Source organism: Delphinus delphis, chromosome 11 (genome assembly GCF_949987515.2).
Source record: "Delphinus delphis chromosome 11, mDelDel1.2, whole genome shotgun sequence".
In the NCBI taxonomy this organism is placed as follows: domain Eukaryota; kingdom Metazoa; phylum Chordata; class Mammalia; order Artiodactyla; family Delphinidae; genus Delphinus; species Delphinus delphis.
Genome location: NC_082693.1, coordinates 6,691,091 through 6,711,263, shown reverse-complemented (window position 1 = coordinate 6,711,263; position 20,173 = coordinate 6,691,091). Strand labels below are relative to the sequence as shown.

Below are 20,173 nucleotides of genomic sequence, written 5' to 3'. Positions count from 1 at the left end.
TCAGTGGCCACGGCTCACGGGCCCAGCCGCTCGGTGGCATGTGGGACCTTCCCGGACCGGGACATGAACCCGCGTCCCCTGCATCGGCAGGCGGACTCTCAACCACTGCGCCACCAGGGAAGCCCTCTAGCAAATTTTTGACAGCAATACTTCCACATGTGCAAAACGACATAGGTTACTGTAGAACTGTTTTTAATAGTAAAGATTGGAAATTAATTAAAAATCATCCAAGGGATCTAGTTAAATGGTGCAGATATTGGGATCCCATACAGTGAGATACTATGAAGATATAACAATTAAGGAGGACGTTTTGATACCCATATGGAATTATGGCCAAGCTATTTTGAGAAATGAAAAAGCCAAAAGGAAAAATATGCAAAGAATTTGCTACCATTTGTGGACAAAAAGGAGGAAGTTATATATGTGTATATATTTGTTTGAATATGCATAAATCAGTAACAGTAACAGTTACATTGGTTGCTTCCAGGGAGGGGACACCTTGCTGGTTGAGGGGCAGTAGTGAAAGAGAAACATTTCACTGTTCACTCTTTGATACTTTTTGAATTTTGAGCCATGTGAATAAATTACCTACCCCCAAAGAGGAAATAAATATAGTTAAAACTAAAAAAGAAAAGGAAAACTTGACTTATTGTGATTTACACATATGGGGTTTGCTTTATCTCTCACAAAAAGAAGCCCAGAAGTAGGTGTTCACTGACTGTTGGTTCAGCTGCTCAATGATGCCTCACAAGCCAGGCTCTTTCTTTTCTTCCAGGACTTCCATCCTCAGAGAATTGGCTTTTTAGCTCCATGGCTTTTCTTCATGATAGCAAGATGGCTGCCACAGTGCAGGCATCATGTCCTCACACAAGCATCCCCAAGACATGAAAGAAGGGACAAGGAAAGCCAAAACCTTTTTCCTGATAATGCTTTTTGTCCCGAGAAGGAAGATTTCCCTGTCCATGTCATTGGCCAGGATGGATCCCATGCTTATCCCAAACCAATTCCTAGCAAAGGGTAATGGGTTTACTGGCCCTTGAAATTGGGAGAAGGGCCTCCCATCCTGATATCAAGGAATCTTTGTCCTAGTACAGAAATAGTGTTCTGTTCCTAGGAAAGGTGCAGAAGTATATTGGGTGGGTAGTAGACAGAGTCCACTCAGCTGTCAATGTGAACCACTCCATCTTTTGAAAAGAGAAATTCTTAATTACCCCAAGACCACATACCGCCACATCTCCCGTTGCACTGCCCTACACTCGATTTCGTCCATCTCCCCTGTGGACTGCGGCCTTAGCCTCACACTGGCCTCCTGCACCCATGTTGACATTGGCTGGACTCAGTGTTGGCTTTCTGGCCACCCTGTGTCGCAAGCATGACCGCGGCCTGCTCAGTGACCAGGACGTGCGCGGCCCAGTGTCCGGCCCTCTGAGGCGACCACCCGACTCGCCCCCAGCCCCACCGCCCACCTCTTGTGCCGAGGCTGTGGTCAGGCCTAGCTGGGCACCAACTGAACCGTGTCTGACTTCAATGCCTTCTACCAGGCATGACAGCGACAGCAAACGGGTGGGGCCAAGAAGGGCTTCTGCTGGGCCGAGACCCGAGACACGCTTCCGCCTTCGTTCTGATCACAGTCTTCATCATCATGGACTTTTTTTCTTAATCGCAGAGCAGAGGGGAGGCGAGCAGCCCCCAGCCAGCATCCCCTACCCCCAAGAAAATGGCCTTGCCTGTCATCTTGAACCTGTTGTCTTCTGCTGGGGTCCGAAGGAACTGCTCTCCCCTTCCTGTTCCCCGGCTGGCCAGCTTAGCCATTGACCTACACATCCTTACCCCTCTGGTCCAGGAAAGAGGCTTTTCCATGCCTAAGAAAGAGGCCCCCAATGAAGCATCCCCAAAGCCCGAGAGTGAGGGGTTTCCTGGAGGCTCTGGGGTGCCTGCTTCCAGATGTTGTCAATTTCTGGAACACTTGCTCTGGCTTCCTTGTAAAGCGAGACTCGTCTGCTCCTGCCCCACGTATGTAGCGTGGGGTCCTCTGTAACCCTGAAACGTGCAATATGGCCTGTTGTGGCTGCCAAAAGAAAAATTCCGGAGTTGTATGAAACTCGTCTTTCTGTGAGTTCCGCAAGCCGCGGATGAGACCTATTGTAGGGTAAGGATGTGATCTGTGGGAACCTGGCCATTCTTCGGTGGTCAGCCCCAGACCCCACTCCCCCTTCTGTTGGGGGCGTGTGGGAGCGGGAAAGAAAACAAGGTCATGAGCATAAGGAATAAGGCTTCCCGCGCCCATGCTTATCTAGCGTATGACGTTGGAGAAGTTCCTCTGTGGGCATGATGGCAGAGGAACAAGTCGTTTGCTCTCTTGAGGGCTGTCACACTTATTATCCATGTTCTAAGGGGCTCAGTGATTAAAATATGATGCCAGTAGAGTCAGGTTTATCCTCAGGACAGTGCGCCTGCCGCCTACCTGGTCATCCCTTGACCAGCCGGACCCATCACTAACTGTGCAGCTCATCCCTTCCCAGAAATAGAGCAACAAACCGGGAGTTTGAGTTACCTGAATGTGGGGAGACCCTACAAGCCAAGTCCTTGAAACATGGTGACTTGAGACTGTGGGAACTGGGGGAGTTTGAGTAGACAGGACTGCTGAAGGACACATGGTGGAATTTCACTTCCTTATTCAGAGCTGGTTGAGGATTTCTTTTTTTTAACCTCTATGCCTAATTGGTGCTAAGCAGTGGGTCATCACTTGGCTAGAGGTGTGATAATCAGCTCTCTTAACCCTGAATCACTGCATGTGGGGCGTGAATTAGCTGTGAGACGGTAGGTACTCTAGTGTGTATGCACTGTTGAGTGTAAAGCCAGGGCAGGGTGGGGGGATAGAAAACCTTTGCGGGACATCTACTATAAGGATGAGCGCCTAAGTCTAGGTTCTAAACAAAGCCAGAGGTGCTTTGCTACTATTAATACCAATTTCTGCACTCAGTCTTTTGTGTGAAATCCTTGTATAATTGGGGATAAACCCATAGCTAGTTCAACTTGGTCTCTTGGGAACCATTCTGTTTTCTCTAGCCTTGGAGGTTGGGGGCAAGCTCTTAATCATGGCTTTACAGTGACCATATGATTCAGTAGTAAAGATTTAAGCCCACTCTGGTTCAGACATGCTGGGCTCAGCGAGCCTTAGTCTGGGGGGAAGGGCATACGTACTTTAAAAAAGAACATTTAATGTTTTTGTGTTTCGTATTTGGAAAACAAGAGGGAAAGTCTGTTCTTTTCAAAACACAAACTACAGGAAGTGAAGCTTAGTAAAATGTACAGAGGCTGGTGATTCTCAACCAAGGAGCTGTGGCATAACAGAGTGTCCCTGGGGCAAGATTCTATCAAAGTTTCCATCAAATGGGGTTGGGGTTCTTTGGGGGTTTGTTTGTAAAAACACTAGTGGTCTGTGATATCTGGACCTTTCTCATGGGCTCTCAAGTTTGTTTTCTCTCAGTGAAGATCACAGCCAAGAACATTCCTTGAGCCCCAGGACATGGAGGTAGATAGAAAATTCCAGAAGGTTTGGGGTGGGGGATGGGGTCCAGACTCTGTGAAACTTCTAGAACATTCCATGCAATTCCAAACAGGGTAGACAATAAAGTTTATAAACCATCCAAAAAAAAAAAGAAAAGACTAGCTGGATTCAGACCTAATTACCCCATTATTAACTACCATTTTATCCGGTAGTTCCATTAGCATCATTTCCTTAAAAAAATTTCCCTCCTTTTATTTTGTTGAAAAGAAAAAGGATAATTTTTTTTTTAATCTAAACACCTTGGAACAATGATGAAGGAATCACGTTGTCTAGTGCTAGGATATGGCAAGAACAGGAGGATTTAACTCTAAAAATACAGCTCACATTATTTACTTCTCAAGAAAGGAAGTTGGATTTAGCATTTTCAAGGTCAGCCTTAAATAACCTTAAATATCCAACCTTATATATCCATATCCAACCTTAAATAACCATCCATATCCAACCTTAAATAACCCTCCCCACCTTGAAGGGTCCCAGCAACAGAATCATAACATTAGACCCAGATGGTGGCCTTTTATGGAAGGAGCGGTCGGCTGGCAGCAGCTCCCCTCACAATCCTTCAACCTAAGACCGAGCAGCATGGCAGATAAATTCTGGGGGCCCAAACCTTTACAAACAATAAGAGAGCTTGAAAGATTTAAAGTTCTTTTTGGGGAAAAAAGAAAATACAGGCATATTTGGAGGTGTTGCAAGTTCCGTCCCAGACCACTACAATAAAGCGAATCACACGAATTTTTGAGTTTCCCACTGCATCTAAAAATTATACATATATGTAGTCTATTAAGTGTGCAATAATAGCATTATGTCTAAAAACCAACGTACATGGCTTCATTTAAAAATACTTTATTGCTGAAAAATGCTAACCATCATCAATAATGCAGGGTTGCCACAATTTGTAAACAAACAAACAAAAAAACCCACACACAATACAACGAGGTACGCCTGCAAGACAAGAAGAAATAAAGTAAAGGTCACGAGTGCTCCTTCTGGGTTGAAGGAGGCCGGCCTCTATCTCTTCACCAACAGAATGTGAACTTGGCCTCTAAATTTATGTCAATTTATGTCTAAAGTGTGTATCTTTCCCTTCCTCCAACCTTTTGCCAAATACTTTTGCACTTTGCCTTGAGCCTGGGGGTTGGGGAGCTGGCTGTGACTTGATGCTGGTGGGACATGCAGGAGGTCTGATGACTTCAGAAAACCAGCCCATTTTACCCGTTCAGAGAAATTCTCTTTTTACCCAACAGGCCTCTAGAGCCAGCCTAATTGGGGTCGGGGGGGAGGGCGCATGGCAGCCATGTGCAGCTGAACTGGGCAAGTGACTTACCCTCCTGGGCCTCAGTGTCCTCATCTGTTAAATGGGAAGAGTCATGGTACCTACCTCCTGGGGCGGGTGTGCAGGTTGCATAAGGTCACGTTGCACAGCATTGAGAACACTGCCTGCCACGCCATCAGTGATTGCTGGCCAATACTGTCATCACCTGAACTCCATATCCCGGCCTCTTACACAAATACCTTGTGGGATTATATTTCACAGCTTTGACCTGTGCCTTTGACACGGCCCCGGTGGAATAGTGTTCCTCTGTAAATCCCAAGGGACTTCTCTAGCGGTCCAGGGGTTAAGACTTCGCACTTTCCTTTTTTTTTTAATTTTATAAATTTATTTATTTATTTATTTATGGCTGTGTTGGGTCTTCGTTGCTGCGCGCGGGCTTTCTTTTAGTTGCGTCGAGCGGGGGCTACTCTTCATTGCGGTGTGCCGGCTTCTCATTGTCATGGCTTCTCTTGTTGCGGAGCATGGGGTGTAGGTGCGCGGGCTTCAGTAGTTGTGGCACGTGGGCTCAGTAGTTGTGGCGCATGGGCTCTAGAGCGCAGGCTCAGTAGTTGTGGCGCACGGGGTTTGTTGCTCTGTGGCATGTGGGATCTTCCCGGGCCAGGGCTCAAACCCGTGTCCCTTGCATTGGCAGGCAGATTTTTAACCACTGCGCCACCAGGGAAGCCCAAGACTCCGCACTTTCAAATGCGCAGGTTCAATCCCTGGTCAGGGAACTAGAATCCCATATGCCGTGTGGCATGGCCAAAAAAAAAAAAAAAAAAAAAAAAATCCCACAGAAATCAATGATCTAGGTCTCAGTCTCCTCTTTATTTGCATGTGGTTACAATTCATAAATACACTCACCGTTTTCCTCCCCCTCCAAAATTCTCCCTTATACCTAAAACCCCACCCAAGCCCCTGGTTATAAGGATTCCCTTTCCTGTCTAGAAGGGGAGGGTGGTCCTCCCTGTCACTCCATCTTCATGTAGCGTCTCCCTCAGTCCATGTGAAGTGTGGGCCCTCGAAGGGCCTCTGAAGCTTGGGGATGACGGGCACCACAAATCCGCCAGAGGTCCCGGCCATGTCCTTGAGTGACCATGTGGCTGGCTCCCTTCTGTGCCATGCTTGGGGTACAGATGCCAGGGGGGCGGCAGTTAGCGTCACATGTGCTGTCCGTGCCTGAGGCCGAGCTTGTGCTGCCCCAGTGGGCAGGGGGTCTGCGGTGGAGTCCCGGGCCTGCTCGGGCGGTGGTGAGAGTCCTGCAGGGGCACCATTCCCAGCCAGTGCTGGCCCTGCTCTCAGAGACGCGTCTGAGCCCCGGCCCCTCAGGGTCCAGCTCTCGGGGCCCTACCCAGGCCCTTGGTCAGTCCTGTGCGGGGAGGGCGGCCTCGAGGAGGAGGCGCTCTCAGGCCTCCCTTCTCCTGGCTTCTCCAGACAACATCAGGCGTGGGTGACAAATTGGGTCCTTGGCCCCGTTAGGGGGTGTGGCACCCCAGTGTCTCTGTCTCAGCCAGGTGCCAAGCTTTGCCATCCTCCTGGTAAGGTGTGGAGAGCCCGGGAGGGCTAGGGGCACCCTCTTCAGGGATGGGGTACGGAGGCTCTGGGGGAGCGGGGGTGTCTCCGGGGCCCCGTGCTCCCCCCAGTACTGGCCCGTTGTAGATGTAGATGTTGCCGGTGACAGTCACAGACCCGCCGGTGACGTGAATGCCATTGGTGCCTGTGGGAAGGAAGGTGGAGTAAGGAGTGAGGGGCAAGTTTGAGGGGAAGGCCTGTGTGACCCCAGCATCGGACTCCAGCTTCCCCAGGGCCCCTGTCCGCCATCGCTGTTTCCGCTCTGTCCCCCTCCATCGGCGTTCTTGAGCTCTGTGTTTATTCCTCTGTTTCTTGGTTTTCAGTCTCTTCCCTGCTCTGGAGTTGGGACGCTCTGGCTGCTGGAGCTTCCCCTTGCACCAGGTTTAGTCTCCTCATTTCTGTCTGGCTCACACTCTCTCTCCCTGCCCACCCTCCCTCCCCACCCACTCTGCTCCCTGCGCCTGCCCCAGGCTCACCGTGGGCCACCTGGCCTTGCTCTGGGAGCTCAGCCTCCAGCTCCCTGGCCTGGCTCAGAGGACTCTGCTGTTGTAGTGCCTCTTCCTCCAAACCTGGGGACGCCGGGAGCCCGGCCGAAGCTGGGGTCAAGTCTCCAGAGGTGGGCAGAAGTGGCTCTACCAGGTCAGGGTACTGTGGGTTGACCCTCGGGGGCTCCCAGCTTCCTTCAGCAGTATTTGATTCCTCTCCCTGCAGGACAGAGGCCGAGAACCAAGCAGTGACGTGGGCCTCAGACCCCGTCTTTCTTTAACTCCTCCCCCCTCCCCACCCCACGCTTAGGCAGCTCAGTGCCCTCTTCTGCTCCTCGTCAGGCTCCCTGCCCCAGGGCCTTTGCACCTGATGTTTCCCCAGCTCCTGGAGCACTTTCCTCGATACATCCCGACGGCTGGCTCCCTGTGTTCTTCAGCTCTCTGCTCAAATATCAGCTGATCACAGAGGCCCTCTCTGTCCACTCTAAGATAATATACCCTCGTCTGTTGCCACTGTCACTGTCCCCCTACCATGCTTTATTTAGCAATTATCACTCCCTGAGGTACAGCTGTCTAGCTTTATTCTGGCTCCACTGGTCTGTAACTCTGGGAGGACAGACACTTCGCTTTGCTCACTGCTGTTTCCACTGTGCCTTGAACGGTGCCTAGCACACCGTGTGCTTGATGAATTATTAGTTGAATGAATGAATGGTTGTTGAAGCGGCAGACTCTTTTCCTGCCTGCCCCCCGCCTGGTTCACGTGTCCCCCTGCCCCTCCTTGCTGCCTCCTCAGCCTTCCCCATTACCTCTGGGTGCCTCTTGAGCAGGGATCCTGCAATAGAAAATGAAAGGGCAGGCCTCAGACCCCCAGGCTCTCCCCCTCCACACAAGCCATGATATGGCACTGCTCACCCTGGGCTCCCCACAAGGATCAGGTTATCATTACCCTTATCTCCAGCCTCAGAGCGGGGGGCTGGATGGAGGTGATGTCTATGTGGGGGGCAGGTGCTGGGCGTCTTGGGGGGTGTGAAGGCGCAGAAGGGTCATCCCTGGGCGAGCTGAATATTCCCTCCAGCCCCCCTCCCCCAGCTAGGTAGGCACAGACCCAGGCCCTGCATCCCTGCCTGCACCCTGCTCCTTCCTACCCAGCTTTCTGCAGAGAGAGGGGTGGCTCTTCCAGGTGCAGGCGAACACAGTGGTGAGAAGCAGCAAGGAGACCAGCGGCAGCAAGACGGCCAGCACCAGCATCGTTCCTGCAGGACGGCAGACAGGACGGGGCATGAGGGCCCGAGGAGGCTGGGGGGTGGGCAGTTAAGGAAGAGCTCTCCAGTTCTCAAGCCACCCGGGCAGAAAAGGGAGAGCAGCTTTCCCCTTCCGGTCCCACTACAGTTCCTAAAGGAGGAGTTGGAGAAACTTCCCTCGGGTTACAGAGAAGGGGCACTAAGCCTGACTAGTGGGGGGACCTCCTGACAGCCAGCAGAAACTCTGCCACAGATGGAGACGTTTGGGGTGGATGCGGGTGGCCACTGGCACGGGGGCAGCCTTGCGGGTGAGGACAGGCACTCGGGCAGTCGGTCTGCAAGGGCTGAAAGTGGGAGTGGGAAGCAATAAGGGAGGTGGAGAGTCTGTAAGCAGACTCAGGCCACAGGGTGAAGTCATGTCTCTGCGGACTTGACCATCTTACAGAGAGACCCACAGCTGCGGGAGCTGAGGTTGTCCTTCTGCAGCTGTGGAGGTGTTTACAGGGGTGACGGAGTCGGGATCCTGGCTTCTGAACTCTGCCTGTGGCTACCTGGCAGTGGAGGGCTGCCCGGTCTCCACCCGCGGCTCAGGGCAGGTCCCGGGAGGGAGGGAAGCGGAGGCTGGGTTTCTCAGGTGCCCACATGTAGCCATGGTAACTGCTGCCTTCCTATGGGCCTCATGCTGCCGTCAACAGCATGGAGTCTACCATGCCCGTCGCCTGTGTCACCTGTGCCTGAGGAAGATGGGGAGCACTTGGACATTTGCACACTGGGAGTTTGCCCTTTGTGAGCCGTCTAATTCCATGGCCTAAGGGAGTCCAGAATGGGAGGTGTGGGGAAAAACTAGACCCAGAGTCTTGGACACCTGGGCTCCTGCCCAGTTGTGTATTTTTCATATAAAAATGAGATTAGCTTACATACTCTCTAAAATTCCAGCTCTAAAATGCCTATCGTTTTTGATACACAGTTAGAAATTAATACGAGGATGTGGAAAATATTTACGATATAGTTGAATGAAAAATTAAGTTACAAATGACTGCACTTTTAGGAAAATAATTATTTTTTTCTATTGCACAGAAAAAAGTATGGGAAGACATATTCAAAAGTGTTGAGTGTGGGGCTTCCCTGGTGGCGCAGTGGTTAAGAATCTGCCTGCCAATGCAAGGGACACGGGTTTGAGGCCTGGTCCGGGAAGATCCCACATGCCGCGGAGCAATTAAGCCTGTGTGCCACAACTACTGACCCTGTGCTCTAGAGCCCGTGAGCCACAACTCCTGAGCCCACGTGCCACAACTCCTGAAGCCTGCACGCCTAGAGCCCGTGCTCCCCAACAAGAGAAGCCAGTGCACCGCAATGAGAAGCCCGTGCACCGCAAAGAACAGCAGTCCCCGCTCACTGCAACTAGAGGAAGCCTGTGCACAGCAACGAAGACCCAACGCAGCCAAAAATTTAAAAATAAATAAATTAATTAATTAAAATGAAAAAAAAGAAAGTGTTGAGTGGATATGCTAGGTGATGGTTCTGTGGGTGAGGTTTAGTTTTGTTTATCTGAATTTTCTGCAGTCTGCAAGTATTACGGCATGGGCTTTGGAGAAAGAGAGACTTAGAATAGGTCTTCGTAACACCAGTTACCACATGGATGATCTTGGGCAAGTCACCTAACCTCTCTGGGACGCGGTTTCCTCATCTAGTCAGTGAGGATAATAATAAGACTATTTCATAGGATCATTGTGAGGGTCAAATGAGTTATTGAAAGTCAAGTGTTCACAGAGTGCCTGACGCGCTAGCTCTCAATAAGTGGAAGCTATGATTATACATACTTGGTAATTTTTTAAAGTTAAGGAAATAAACTTACCCCTGATTAATAACAACCACAGTCATTAGAAACATCCTGTAATCCTCTATTAGGCGAGGAAACCAATGACTCCACAGAAAAGACCAAGAAAGCATCAAGTGTAGAATCTTCTCTCGAATAACTACAGAGACATCCAGTCTAGTAAATGGATTACGTGATGGTGGCATGTCCAAAACGATGACGGTGATGTCAGTTACAATTACATCTCCATGTGGGTGTACTATTGCATATAACTTATAAGTCATGTGTAGGACATATAACTTAAAAAGTGTGTGTGTATGTTTGTGTGTAATTAACCTGGCCCAGGGATACTCCAATTTCCCTTTGAGGAGCTTTTCTTCTTGCCTCAATTCTGACTGGAAAGGATTCATCATTTCCCCGTTCTTTTAGATGGCTAGAATTAAGGCATCTTCCCAGATGCCCCCTGCCCCTGCCCCTGGCCCCTCACCTGGCGTCTCGGAGGGCTCTGACGGATTTCTGCAGCTGGTGTCAGACCGGGAGGTGCCTGGCGCTGCCTCTACGAGGCCCTGGTCCTCACACCTGTGGAGGAAAGAGCCCAGCTCAGGTGGGCTCCTGGTGGTAAGTGGGAGGCGGTCCGTGGAGCTGAGCAGTGGACGGGGCTGTCAGCAGCTGGGGCTGGGAGGGTGGGAGGAACACGGACCTGGCACCCTCACCTGGTGTGGGGCTGGCAGCGGGCGCTGGGGGAGGAGGTGTTCTGGAAGTGCCCTGCCTTACAGGGAACACAGTTGCTGTTAGCCTTCCTGTCTTCATCTGGCAAGAGAAATGCATGGCCAGCCAGGGTGAGTGGGCAAAGGGAGCCCACTGGATGGCCCCTTCCCTGACCACCCACTGCAATCCGTAGTTTGCAGCATCTTTCCTGATCTCCGAATTGCCCGAGCTTCCTCCCAGTGCTGGGAGGACCCCCGAGCCCCGCACCATCCCAGTTTCATTTCTCTGCAGGTCCCTTCTGTGAGCCTTGCTCAGGGAGGGAGAAGAGGCCTGGGGCCTCACCATGGACACAACCCCATGCACCCTGCCCCCTTCAAGATCACCCGCCTCCTCCCCCCACCCCTTTGCCCCCAGTGACCTCTGACCTTTGAGCTCGGCTTCAGTGCCAGGCGGGCAGTGGGAGAGTGACTCGCAGTGTACACACTCAGAGCCCCAAAAGACGCAGAAGAGTCCTGGCTGACAGCGGCACTGGGTTTTGTGTTTGCTAGTGCAAGGCGTGATCTCCATGAAGCCCAGCACTGGTGGGGAGACAGAGGGCTCAGCAGAGGGGCTGCGCTCCAGGAGATCCCAGCCCCCGTCCCCGCCAGAACACCCCACTCACTCTGGTCACAGGGGCGGCACAGCTGGCAGATGGAGAGATGGTTCCAGTGCTCGTTGTAGGAATTTTCGGGGCACGTGGCACAAGTGGTGTCCTGGTCGGGGCCACATTCGGCCGAGACGTGTGTGCCTAGGATGTGAGCGGGGCAGTGGGAGTGTCAGGGGACTAGGGTTCCCCCACGCCCTCTGCTGCTTGCTGTGTGACCCTGGGCCTGCCGCGGTGCCTACACGGGGGGGACGGCCGGTGTCTCTCACTCTCTGTTTCTGCCAGCGGGTGCTCCTGGGAGATGGCGTCCACCTTCCGTCTGAGGCAGCGGTGTGGGCTGGAGCGCCCTGTAACCCACCTCCCTGTCCCAGACTTCCTGTGTCCCCCGTCACTCACCTGGGGGGCAGCGGGAGCAGCAGACGTGATGCTTGGGCTCGTAGTACTCCGTTTCCCGGTCCCGGCAGGTTTGGTTCTCCGTGCGGTACGGGGGCACCTTCAAGGGGAGATGGAGTGAGGCGAGAAGTATTCAGCAGTCAGCTGGGAAGGGCAGAGGGGCTACAGAGAGGGCGGCCCAGACCCCTCTTCCCTGGCTGAGCCCACCCCCACCCGCTGGCCTGGGCCCCTCCCTCACCAGCTGGAGCTGGGATGCTGCCAGGAGACCCCAGAGGCCCAATATGAGCGGCCCCCAGGCCAGGCCGCAGGGGGAGGCGGCCCACGGCAGGCGCATGGCGGCCAGTCAGCCAGCCGAGCAGATGGGTGGAGGCCTGGGAGGAAGGTGGGAGGCCTGGACGTTCCGGGCAGTGGTGGCAGCAGCCTCCCGAGCCCAGAGGCTGGGACAGGACTCGGCCGACTTGCCCCCGGGGGCCAGAGCGGCCGGGCCTGGCCTGGCCTCCAGGGCTCCAGCGCTGGGCTCAGGAAGTGGGAGTGGAGGAGCCGGCGGGGCGGGGACAGGGAGAGCTGGGAGCCGAGGCAGCTGTCTGTCGCAATCGGGAAGAGGAACAGGCTTGGCTGCCCGACGCAGGGCGGGAGGGGGTGGCGGGGAAAGCACGTGAGGGCAGCGGGGCCGGAACCGGGCCTCCTCCCTTCTTTGGAGGCCTGACCGGAGAGGAGGATGCAGGGACAGGCCAGGCCCAGCCAGTGGGAAAGGGGTAGCAGAGCCAGTGCACACTCCTCGGCTGGGCCCCCGGAAGCCCAGCTGGGAACAGATGGAGTTCCAGACACAGCTGTGTCCAGCTAGCAGGACGCCAGATCTGAAAAGTGGATGGGCCTGGACCGTCAAACTTGGAGGGTGCAGAGACCCACCGAGAGCCTCGGCCAGCCAGACCAGCATCTGGGAACCAGAAGTCCTAGCTGGCAGACTGTCTGGACTCCCGGCTTCCCACCCTGTTGTGTGACTTTTGAAGATAAACTACAAAGGAGTCACAGCCAGCCAGCACCCCCTTCCCTGAGTCAACCCAGCCCACACCCACCTCAGTGGACACGGGTCACCTACGAGATTCTCCAGAGCGTGCAGCGGCCCCTGCTCCCCTGTCCTCAGAGAAGGCAGTGGTGCATAGACCAGGTTCCGATGAGCAGGGCAGCTGGGCTGGGGCTGGGTGGCCACCACCCTCAGTCCCAGCCTCTCACCCAGGAGCCTTTGAATCCCTTTGAGCTGGAGGGAGCTGACAGCCCACCAGACCGGGCCCCTCACATTAAGGATGAGGACACAGAGGCCAGGGTGCCATGTAGAGGAGACGGGGATTCCAGGGGCACTCGGTCTGGTCCTTGTCCCTTTTCTTCCCACCATCTCCCTGCAACCCATTAACAGCATCCCAGCCCTTACCCAACCATGCCAGGGTGTCTGGTCTCCAAGTTCCTGTGCTCCTGGCTCACTCCCACCTGTCCTTGAGGGTCACCTGGGCTCTGGGAAGCACCTCCACCCCGGGCTGCCCAGCCTCCCTGCAGACCACTCCCTGTGACCCGTGGCTTGCCATCCGCTGGCCGCTGGGCCTTGAGCTCGGCAGCGGCCTGCCCCGGAGCTGTAACTCTGGGCTCCCGGAGCTTCACACAGGGTCTGGCACGCACCGCGTGTCCGGTACATATTTATGGACTAAACCGATGATGCCTCGCCCACGTCCCACAGCCGGTCCGTGGCAGAGCCAGCCTAGAGGCCGGGGCTCCGGATGTCTGGGTCCCAGCTCATTCCAGCAACCAGGCTCCCTCCTCGTGACTCAGGGGTGCCTCCCTAAGCATGACGGACTGTCTGGAGAGAGGTCACCTGGGCATCATCCCTGCCCCCTCCTTGGAGGGCTCTGTTCACACATCCTAACCCTGGTTGGTCTGTCTGGCTGGACAGGCTCCTGGTGGAAGAGTGGGAAGTCCAGGTCAGGGGTGTGCCCCTGGTGGGGGGCGGATCACAAAAGGGCGAATCAGCCTGCCTGAGCTATAGACATCTCTGTCCTCTCCTGGTGCAGGCCTAGGACCCGCACTCTGCTGGAGAACATCCGAGGCTGCCTGGGAAGGGAGGAAGTGTCAGAAAGGCACGCGCTGCTCAGGTCAAGAAAATGGGGTCTGGGACTGGACACACCACTGAGCTCTTAAATGCAGAAAGGTCTGTGTGCACACCTTAGATCCCTTTTTCTATTTATTAACAAAATTTTTAAAATTGAAATTTAGTTGATTTACAATGTTGTATAGGTTTCAGGTGTACAGCAAGGTTATTCAGTTATATATATAACTGAACATATATTCAGTTATATGAAATTTGAAGCATACATATTTTCAGATTTTATTCCATTCTAGTTTATTATAAGATATTGTATACAATTCCCTGTGTTAGACAGTAAATCCTTGTTGCCTATCTATTTTATATATAGTAGTGTGTATCTGTTAATCTCATACTCCTAATTTATCCTTTCCCCATCTCTTTCCCCTTCGGTGACCATAAGTTTGTTTTCTATGTCTGTGAGTCTGTTTCTGTTTCGTATATAGATTCATCTGTATTATATTTTAGATTCCACATACAAGTGATATCATATAATATTTGTCTTCTTCTGTCTGACTTACTTCACTTAGTATGACAATCTCTTGGTCCATCCATGTTGCTGCAAATGGCAATATTTCATTCTTTTTTATGAGTAATATTCCATTTTATATATATATATATATATATATATATATATATATATATATATATATATATATCACATTCTTCTTAAACCAATTGTCTGTTGCTCACGGTTGGGTTGTTTCTATGTCTTGGCTGCTGTAAATAGTGCTGCTATGAGCATTAGAGTTGCACGTGTTTTTTCGAATTAGAGTTTTCGTCTTTTCTGGATCTATACCCAGGAGAGAGATTGCCACATCATATGGTAGTTCTAGGTTTAGTTTTTTTAAGGAAACTCCACACTGTTTTCCATAGTGGCTGCACCAATTTACATTCCCACCAACAGTGTAAGAGGGTTCCCTTTTCGCCACATCCTCTCCAGCATTTATTATTTGTAGACTTTTAAAAAATTAATTAATTAATTTTTTGGCTGTGTTGGGTCTTTGTTGCTGCGCGCGGGCTTTCTCTAGTTGTGGCGAGCGGGGGCTGCTCTTCGTTGCAGTACGCGGGCTTCTCATTGCAGTGGCTTCTCTTTGTTGCGGCGCCTGGGCTCTAGGCACTCGGGCCTCAGTAGTTGTTGCACGCGGGCTCAGTAGTTGTGGCTCATGGTCTTAGTTGCTCCGTGGCATGTGGGATCTTCCCAAACCAGGGCTCGAGCCCGTGTCTCCTGCATTGGCAGGCGGATTCTTAACCACTGCGCCACCAGGGAAGTCCCATTATTTGTAGACTTTTTGATGATGGACATTCTGACTGGTGTGAGGTGATACCTTATAGTGGTTTTGATTTGCCTTTCTCTAATAATTAGCGATGTTGAGCATCTTTTCATGGGCCTGTTGGCCAACTGTGTGTCTTCTTTGGAAAAAAGTCTATTTAGGTCTCTTTTTTTTATTATTATCATGGAAATCACGCATAATTTATACATATGGAAAAGAGGAGACAATAGTACTGTGAACTCCCAGCCTCAACTCAGGTGGGTCTTATTTCTCCCATAGAACCCTCTCCTACTCTTCTAATCTTCTCTTAATTATTTTGAAGCAAATCCCAGACATATATTATTTCACTTGAAAATATTTTAAGATTTTACTCAAAGACAGGGACTCTTTTTCCTTTAATTGAAGAATAACCTATAAACAATGAAATGCATAAAGTAAACTAATCTTATGTGTACAGATCAATGAATTTTCACTTTTGTGTATTCCTGTGTATCTCCCAGAATACTTCCAGCACCCCAAAATGTTCCTGCACGCCCTTTCCAGGCAAAGCTCCCTGCATCACAGGTAAGCACCATCTCAGATCCTTTTAGCTCCAGCAGTCTGAACTATATTCTTTCTGCTGCTAGCAATGAGCTGTCACTTCAGCTTTCAAGGACTCTCTGCGTCCTATGGAAAGAGCCCTAAGATCTGGACTTTAATCTTGGCCCCGTCACTTCACCTCTCTGGGTCTCTTTTTTTGTGCCAAATCAACTGCTGCTTTGCTTGCGGCTCTGATCTGTTCTCCACCCTTCCCCTGCTCTGTTCTGTTCCCTATTGGGAACTACATTTCCCAGAGCGCTTTTCCCTCTGGCTTCCCTGTAGGCTCAGCCAGTGGGAAGACAGGTGGGTGGAGGACAATTTGGTGGGAAGAGGGAAGAAGCCAGGCGATTCCTCTGCTTCTCTGCTTTCTGACAAGGCGCGTAGCTGGTTGTGTTGCTTCCTTCCATCCTTCCACTATCCCATCCCCTGCCAGGCAGCCCCCACTATTTAGTTCCTGCCAAATAGCTCTGGAGGCTTCTGGGTCTGTAAGGCTTCTGTATAAGTTTGTCTTTCCAGGCCTAGAGAGGTAGCTGCTTCCTGCTTTGCTATTTTCTGGGTTGCCTTGCTGTCCCCCACTGGCTTCTCAGCATTTCCATCAACCATGTACCAATTCTCTGTGTTAAGTTTCTTCCATTTGAAAGACATAGAGTGTTTCCTCTTTCTGGACACTGATGGACAAATCTCACCCATGAATGGTGATTATGCCTGCCCTGCCTTCTCCGGGAGGGTGAGGGGAGCCTCACAAGGTGAGGCGTCCATGAACTCTTCACGGGCAGACATCGTCTCTGCTTCTTCCCTTTCGTGTTCTTCATCGGCTTCCTTGAGGTTTTGCTGATTTCCGTGGGGCAACACCAGACCCCGACTGAGTGCCCCATAGACCCCCAGAGTGTATGGGAGTGAGGCTCTTCTCCAGGCCCTCTCCAGAGGGGGTTGCTGGGAGATCCTTCTTCCCAGAGGCCCATGGGAATCCAAAAGGAGGGTTTATGGGAATGGATTCTTTTTTTTTTTTTTTGGTTTTTATTAGAGTATAGTTGATATACAATGTTGTGTTAGTTTCTGCTGTATAGCAAAGTGAATCAGTTGTACATATACATAGATCCACTCTTTTTTAGACTTTTTTCGCATATAGGTCATTACAGAGTATTGAGTAGAGTTCCCTGTGCTAGCCAGTAGATCCTCATTAGTTAGCTATTTTATATAGAGTAGTGTGTGTATGTCAGTCCCAGTCTTCCAATTTATCTCTCCCCCTCCTTTCCCCCTGTGGATTCTTCTAAATAATCTTCTTTCTCCCCTCTTCCCCATACTGCTCTCAACCAGCTGCTGTCCTTGAATAGGGTCTGGTAAACACTGAGAAATGTGTAATCGATGAGGGTCGTCCTTCTCCAGAATATTTTCACTGGGGACAATCCCTCAGCCCAACTGGGTGATTTTCTCAACTGGGGTGATTTTGCCCCCTAGAAGACATTTGGCAATATTTGGAGGAGTTTTTGATTGTCACAATTCAGGGGGTACTATTGGCATCTAGTCGGTAGAGGCCAGGGATGCTGTTAAACATCGTACAGTGCACAGGACACGGCCGCAACGAAGAATTATCCAAGTGTCAGTAGTGCCAAGGTTGAGAAATTCAGCCTTAATCCGAAGGAATAAACCTCAAATGGTGAACTTCTAGGCATCGTGCCAGGTGATTGGACCAAGAGTCGCAGGGAGGGATTTTCTGGAACATCATTTTCGATGAAAGAGAAATTCATACTACATAAGCGCAGGTAAAAGGACACTATTTTCCACAGTGGGCAGCCCAGTGTGGAGAGGCTAATTAGCTCTAAGCAGTAAGAATAAAAATTTACAATTACTTGAGTGACTCCTTTTCACCCTAGAAAGGATAGAGACTGAAATGAAAAGGGGAAGGAAATTTAGATAAATTAACAAAACACAAATTAATGGGTACTCAGAGGAAATTAGGATGTTGGATGTTTTGAGGATATCTTCATTTATTTTTTTAATTTTTAAAAAATTCATGGGACTTCCCTGGTGGCGCAGTGGTTCAGAATCCGGCTGCCATTGCAGGGGACATGGATTTGATCCCTAGTCTGGGAAGATCCCCCACACCGCGGAGCAACTAAGGCCGTGCGCCGCAACTACTGAGCCTGCACTCTGGAGTTCGCGAGCCACAACTACTGAAGCCCACGGGCCTAGAGCCCGTGCTCCACGGCAGGAGAAGCCACCGCAATGAGAAGTCCGCACACCGCAAGGAAGAGTAGCTCCCGCTCGCCACAACTAGAGAAAGCCCGCGTGCAGCAACGAAGATCCAATGCAGCCAAAAATCAGTTCTGTATTTCTCTACTTATAATGGTGACTTACGACTATTTCTAGATAATGAAACAAATCTTTTTGTCCTGCCCAAGTGACTCCAAATTTACTCCTTTTTTAGTAGCTTAATAGCTTTATCCTTTGCATTTGAAGGTAAACTTCAAAAGGGGTAAGAGCAATCTTTAGAATTTAATTTGTATCTATGTTATACCTAGTATAGTGCTTCAGACAATAAACTGATTAAAATTGTTAACGGAAAAAAAAATGTAGTCTAGTTGATTTACAATGTTGTGTTAGTTTCTGCTGTACAGCAAAGTGATTCAGTTTTACACATATACACATTCTTTTCCATTATGGTTTATCACAGGATATTGAATATAGTTCCCTGTGCTCTCTAGTAGGACTCCGTTGTTTATTCATCCTATGTATACTAGTTTGCATCTGCTAATCCCAAACTTCAATCCATCCCTCCCCCACCACCACCCTTTGGCAACCACAAGTCTGTTCTCTATGTCTGTGAGTTTGTTTTGTAGATAAGTTCGTTTGTGTCAAATTTTAGATTTGAGGATACTTTCTCATAGCACAACACTCTCTGTCAAAGATATACCTTGAGTCTTACCCAAGATGCTAATTCTGCTGTCTTCTGCAGAATGGGGTAGTCAACAAAGAGTGGCCACTAGACCCTGGGGCCACTGGTAATAAACCTAGTGCCTGTCTTCAGAGAACTCATAATATGATCCGTGCATATGGAAACACACACATACACGCATGCACACATGCACACACTGAGATAAGAGTGTACAGCAGTGCATGTTGGAGCATGGGGGAGAAAGCGATCACTTCCACCATCTCCTGTCCCTGGGGAGCAAGAGGCAGGAAGACCCTCCGAACTCACAACCCTCATTCCACTGCAGACCTTCTAGTCTCCCCTCTCTCCCTGTAGCCTTTGCACAGTTTATGGCCAAACCACAGGGTTAGAGGATAGCCAGTCCTGGGAGGGGGAAGGAAGGGCTGAGGCTCTGGGAGAGGCTGGGGGAGCTTCAAGACAAGACCTACAAGGCCCTGATGACCCCCAGAACAGGCATCCACTTCTCTGGAAGTCAGGGAGCATCACTGAGCTTGGAAAGGGGAAGCTCAGCTCTCAATCTGGCCCCACCCCCAACTCCCAGGGTGATGTGGGCAAGTCACTTTGTTTCTGGGGCCTCAGTTCCCTGATGCATTAAGCAAGGGGCTAGATGCAGAGCCAGCTGGAAAGGGCTTTGGTGACCATCTGGGCTGCCTTACAACCCCACCCCCTCCCTTTCATTGAGAGCCTGGTGGCCCAGAGTGGCAAAGTGTCATTTTGTGGGTTTTTTTACATTCTTTTTTTTTTTTAATGTTCTTTTCCACTGTGGTTTTTCCCAGGAGAAACTATCATTTTCTAAGGCACATAGTTTAGAAGCCAACATGGAAGTCATAGAATAATGCCTAGACCGTGGTCCCATTTATGGAAAAAAACTATATACCTTGTTTTTAAAAAATACATGTAAGTCTATAAAAGCACCCAAAAAAGATGGACACGAATGACAGTGGCTCTCCTGGGCCAAGGGGTGGGAAAGGAATGGGACAGAGGGAGGCTTTTATTGTCCTGTAAACCTCCATGTTGTTGGAAAATTGTGTTGTGAAAAAAACCTGTTCAGGTATTTTTTTCTGCACCTTAAAAGATAATATTTAAAACAGAGCCATGACAAGTGCAGGTCTCAGATTTCTGCTTTTTTCACAACAACAAGCTTGCTCTGGCCCGTTCCAGATCTGGAATGCTGCTGTCTCTAAGCTACCACACCCTGGCAGGTGCTACAGGGACACAGCGCTCGCGCTCCAGCTCAGCCCAGCCCAGGCCTCTCTATCCTGCTCACTGAGCCCTTGAGAGGAAGACGAAAACTATTTGCAGTGAGGCCTTGGGCCAGTGGTTGGATTTCAGGCACCAGCCAGCCAATAGGAAAGGCAGGGATGTGTCTCTCCTCTGAGATGGGACAAGCAGGGTGCTGAGTACCGCACCTGTAGGTAGGATGTCCCTTGGGAAGGCGGGGACGGTAGAGAGAGCTTCTCAAGGAGCCTGGGAGATAATCCAGGACCCTGATGGCTGGTTAATCCACGGACTC

At 50.8% G+C, this 20,173-nt stretch overlaps 1 protein-coding gene and 1 long non-coding RNA gene across 3 annotated transcripts; one reads left to right on the top strand and one right to left on the bottom strand.

The window, feature by feature from the left end:
• Positions 1–5,671: 5,671 nt before the first annotated feature.
• On the bottom strand, positions 5,672–12,252 carry LTBR (lymphotoxin beta receptor). Of its 2 annotated transcripts, XM_060024153.1 has the most exons (10): positions 11,980–12,252; positions 11,745–11,841; positions 11,367–11,492; positions 11,131–11,283; positions 10,711–10,807; positions 10,485–10,576; positions 8,086–8,193; positions 7,747–7,772; positions 6,932–7,160; positions 5,672–6,600 (listed from the first exon to the last, which is right to left on the bottom strand). In XM_060024153.1, exons 1-10 carry the CDS (start codon positions 12,073–12,075, stop codon positions 6,359–6,361), a joined length of 1,266 nt encoding a protein of 421 aa, XP_059880136.1. In that variant the 5' UTR covers positions 12,076–12,252; the 3' UTR covers positions 5,672–6,358. The 2 variants fall into 2 exon arrangements, with proteins under 2 accessions (XP_059880136.1, XP_059880137.1); XM_060024154.1 differs by lacking the exon at positions 6,932–7,160 and having other exon boundaries at positions 6,418–6,600.
• Positions 12,253–13,914: 1,662 nt separating this feature from the next.
• Positions 13,915–18,249, top strand: LOC132434395 (uncharacterized). Its single transcript, XR_009521301.1, has 3 exons — positions 13,915–13,938; positions 15,647–15,710; positions 17,790–18,249. It is a non-coding gene; the product is annotated as an uncharacterized lncRNA (long non-coding RNA).
• Positions 18,250–20,173: the final 1,924 nt, after the last annotated feature.

Coding starts and splice junctions, on each gene's coding strand:
- LTBR (XM_060024153.1), bottom strand. CDS start 12,075: ATGCGCCTGCCGTGGGCCGCCTCCCCCTGCGGCCTGGCCTGGGGGCCG. Junction 7,161..7,746: donor TGCTCAAGAGGCACCCAGAG/GTAATGGGGAAG, acceptor TCTGTCCTGCAG/GGAGAGGAATCAAATACTGC. Junction 6,601..6,931: donor GCAAGGCCAGGTGGCCCACG/GTGAGCCTGGGG, acceptor TCCTTCCCACAG/GCACCAATGGCATTCACGTC.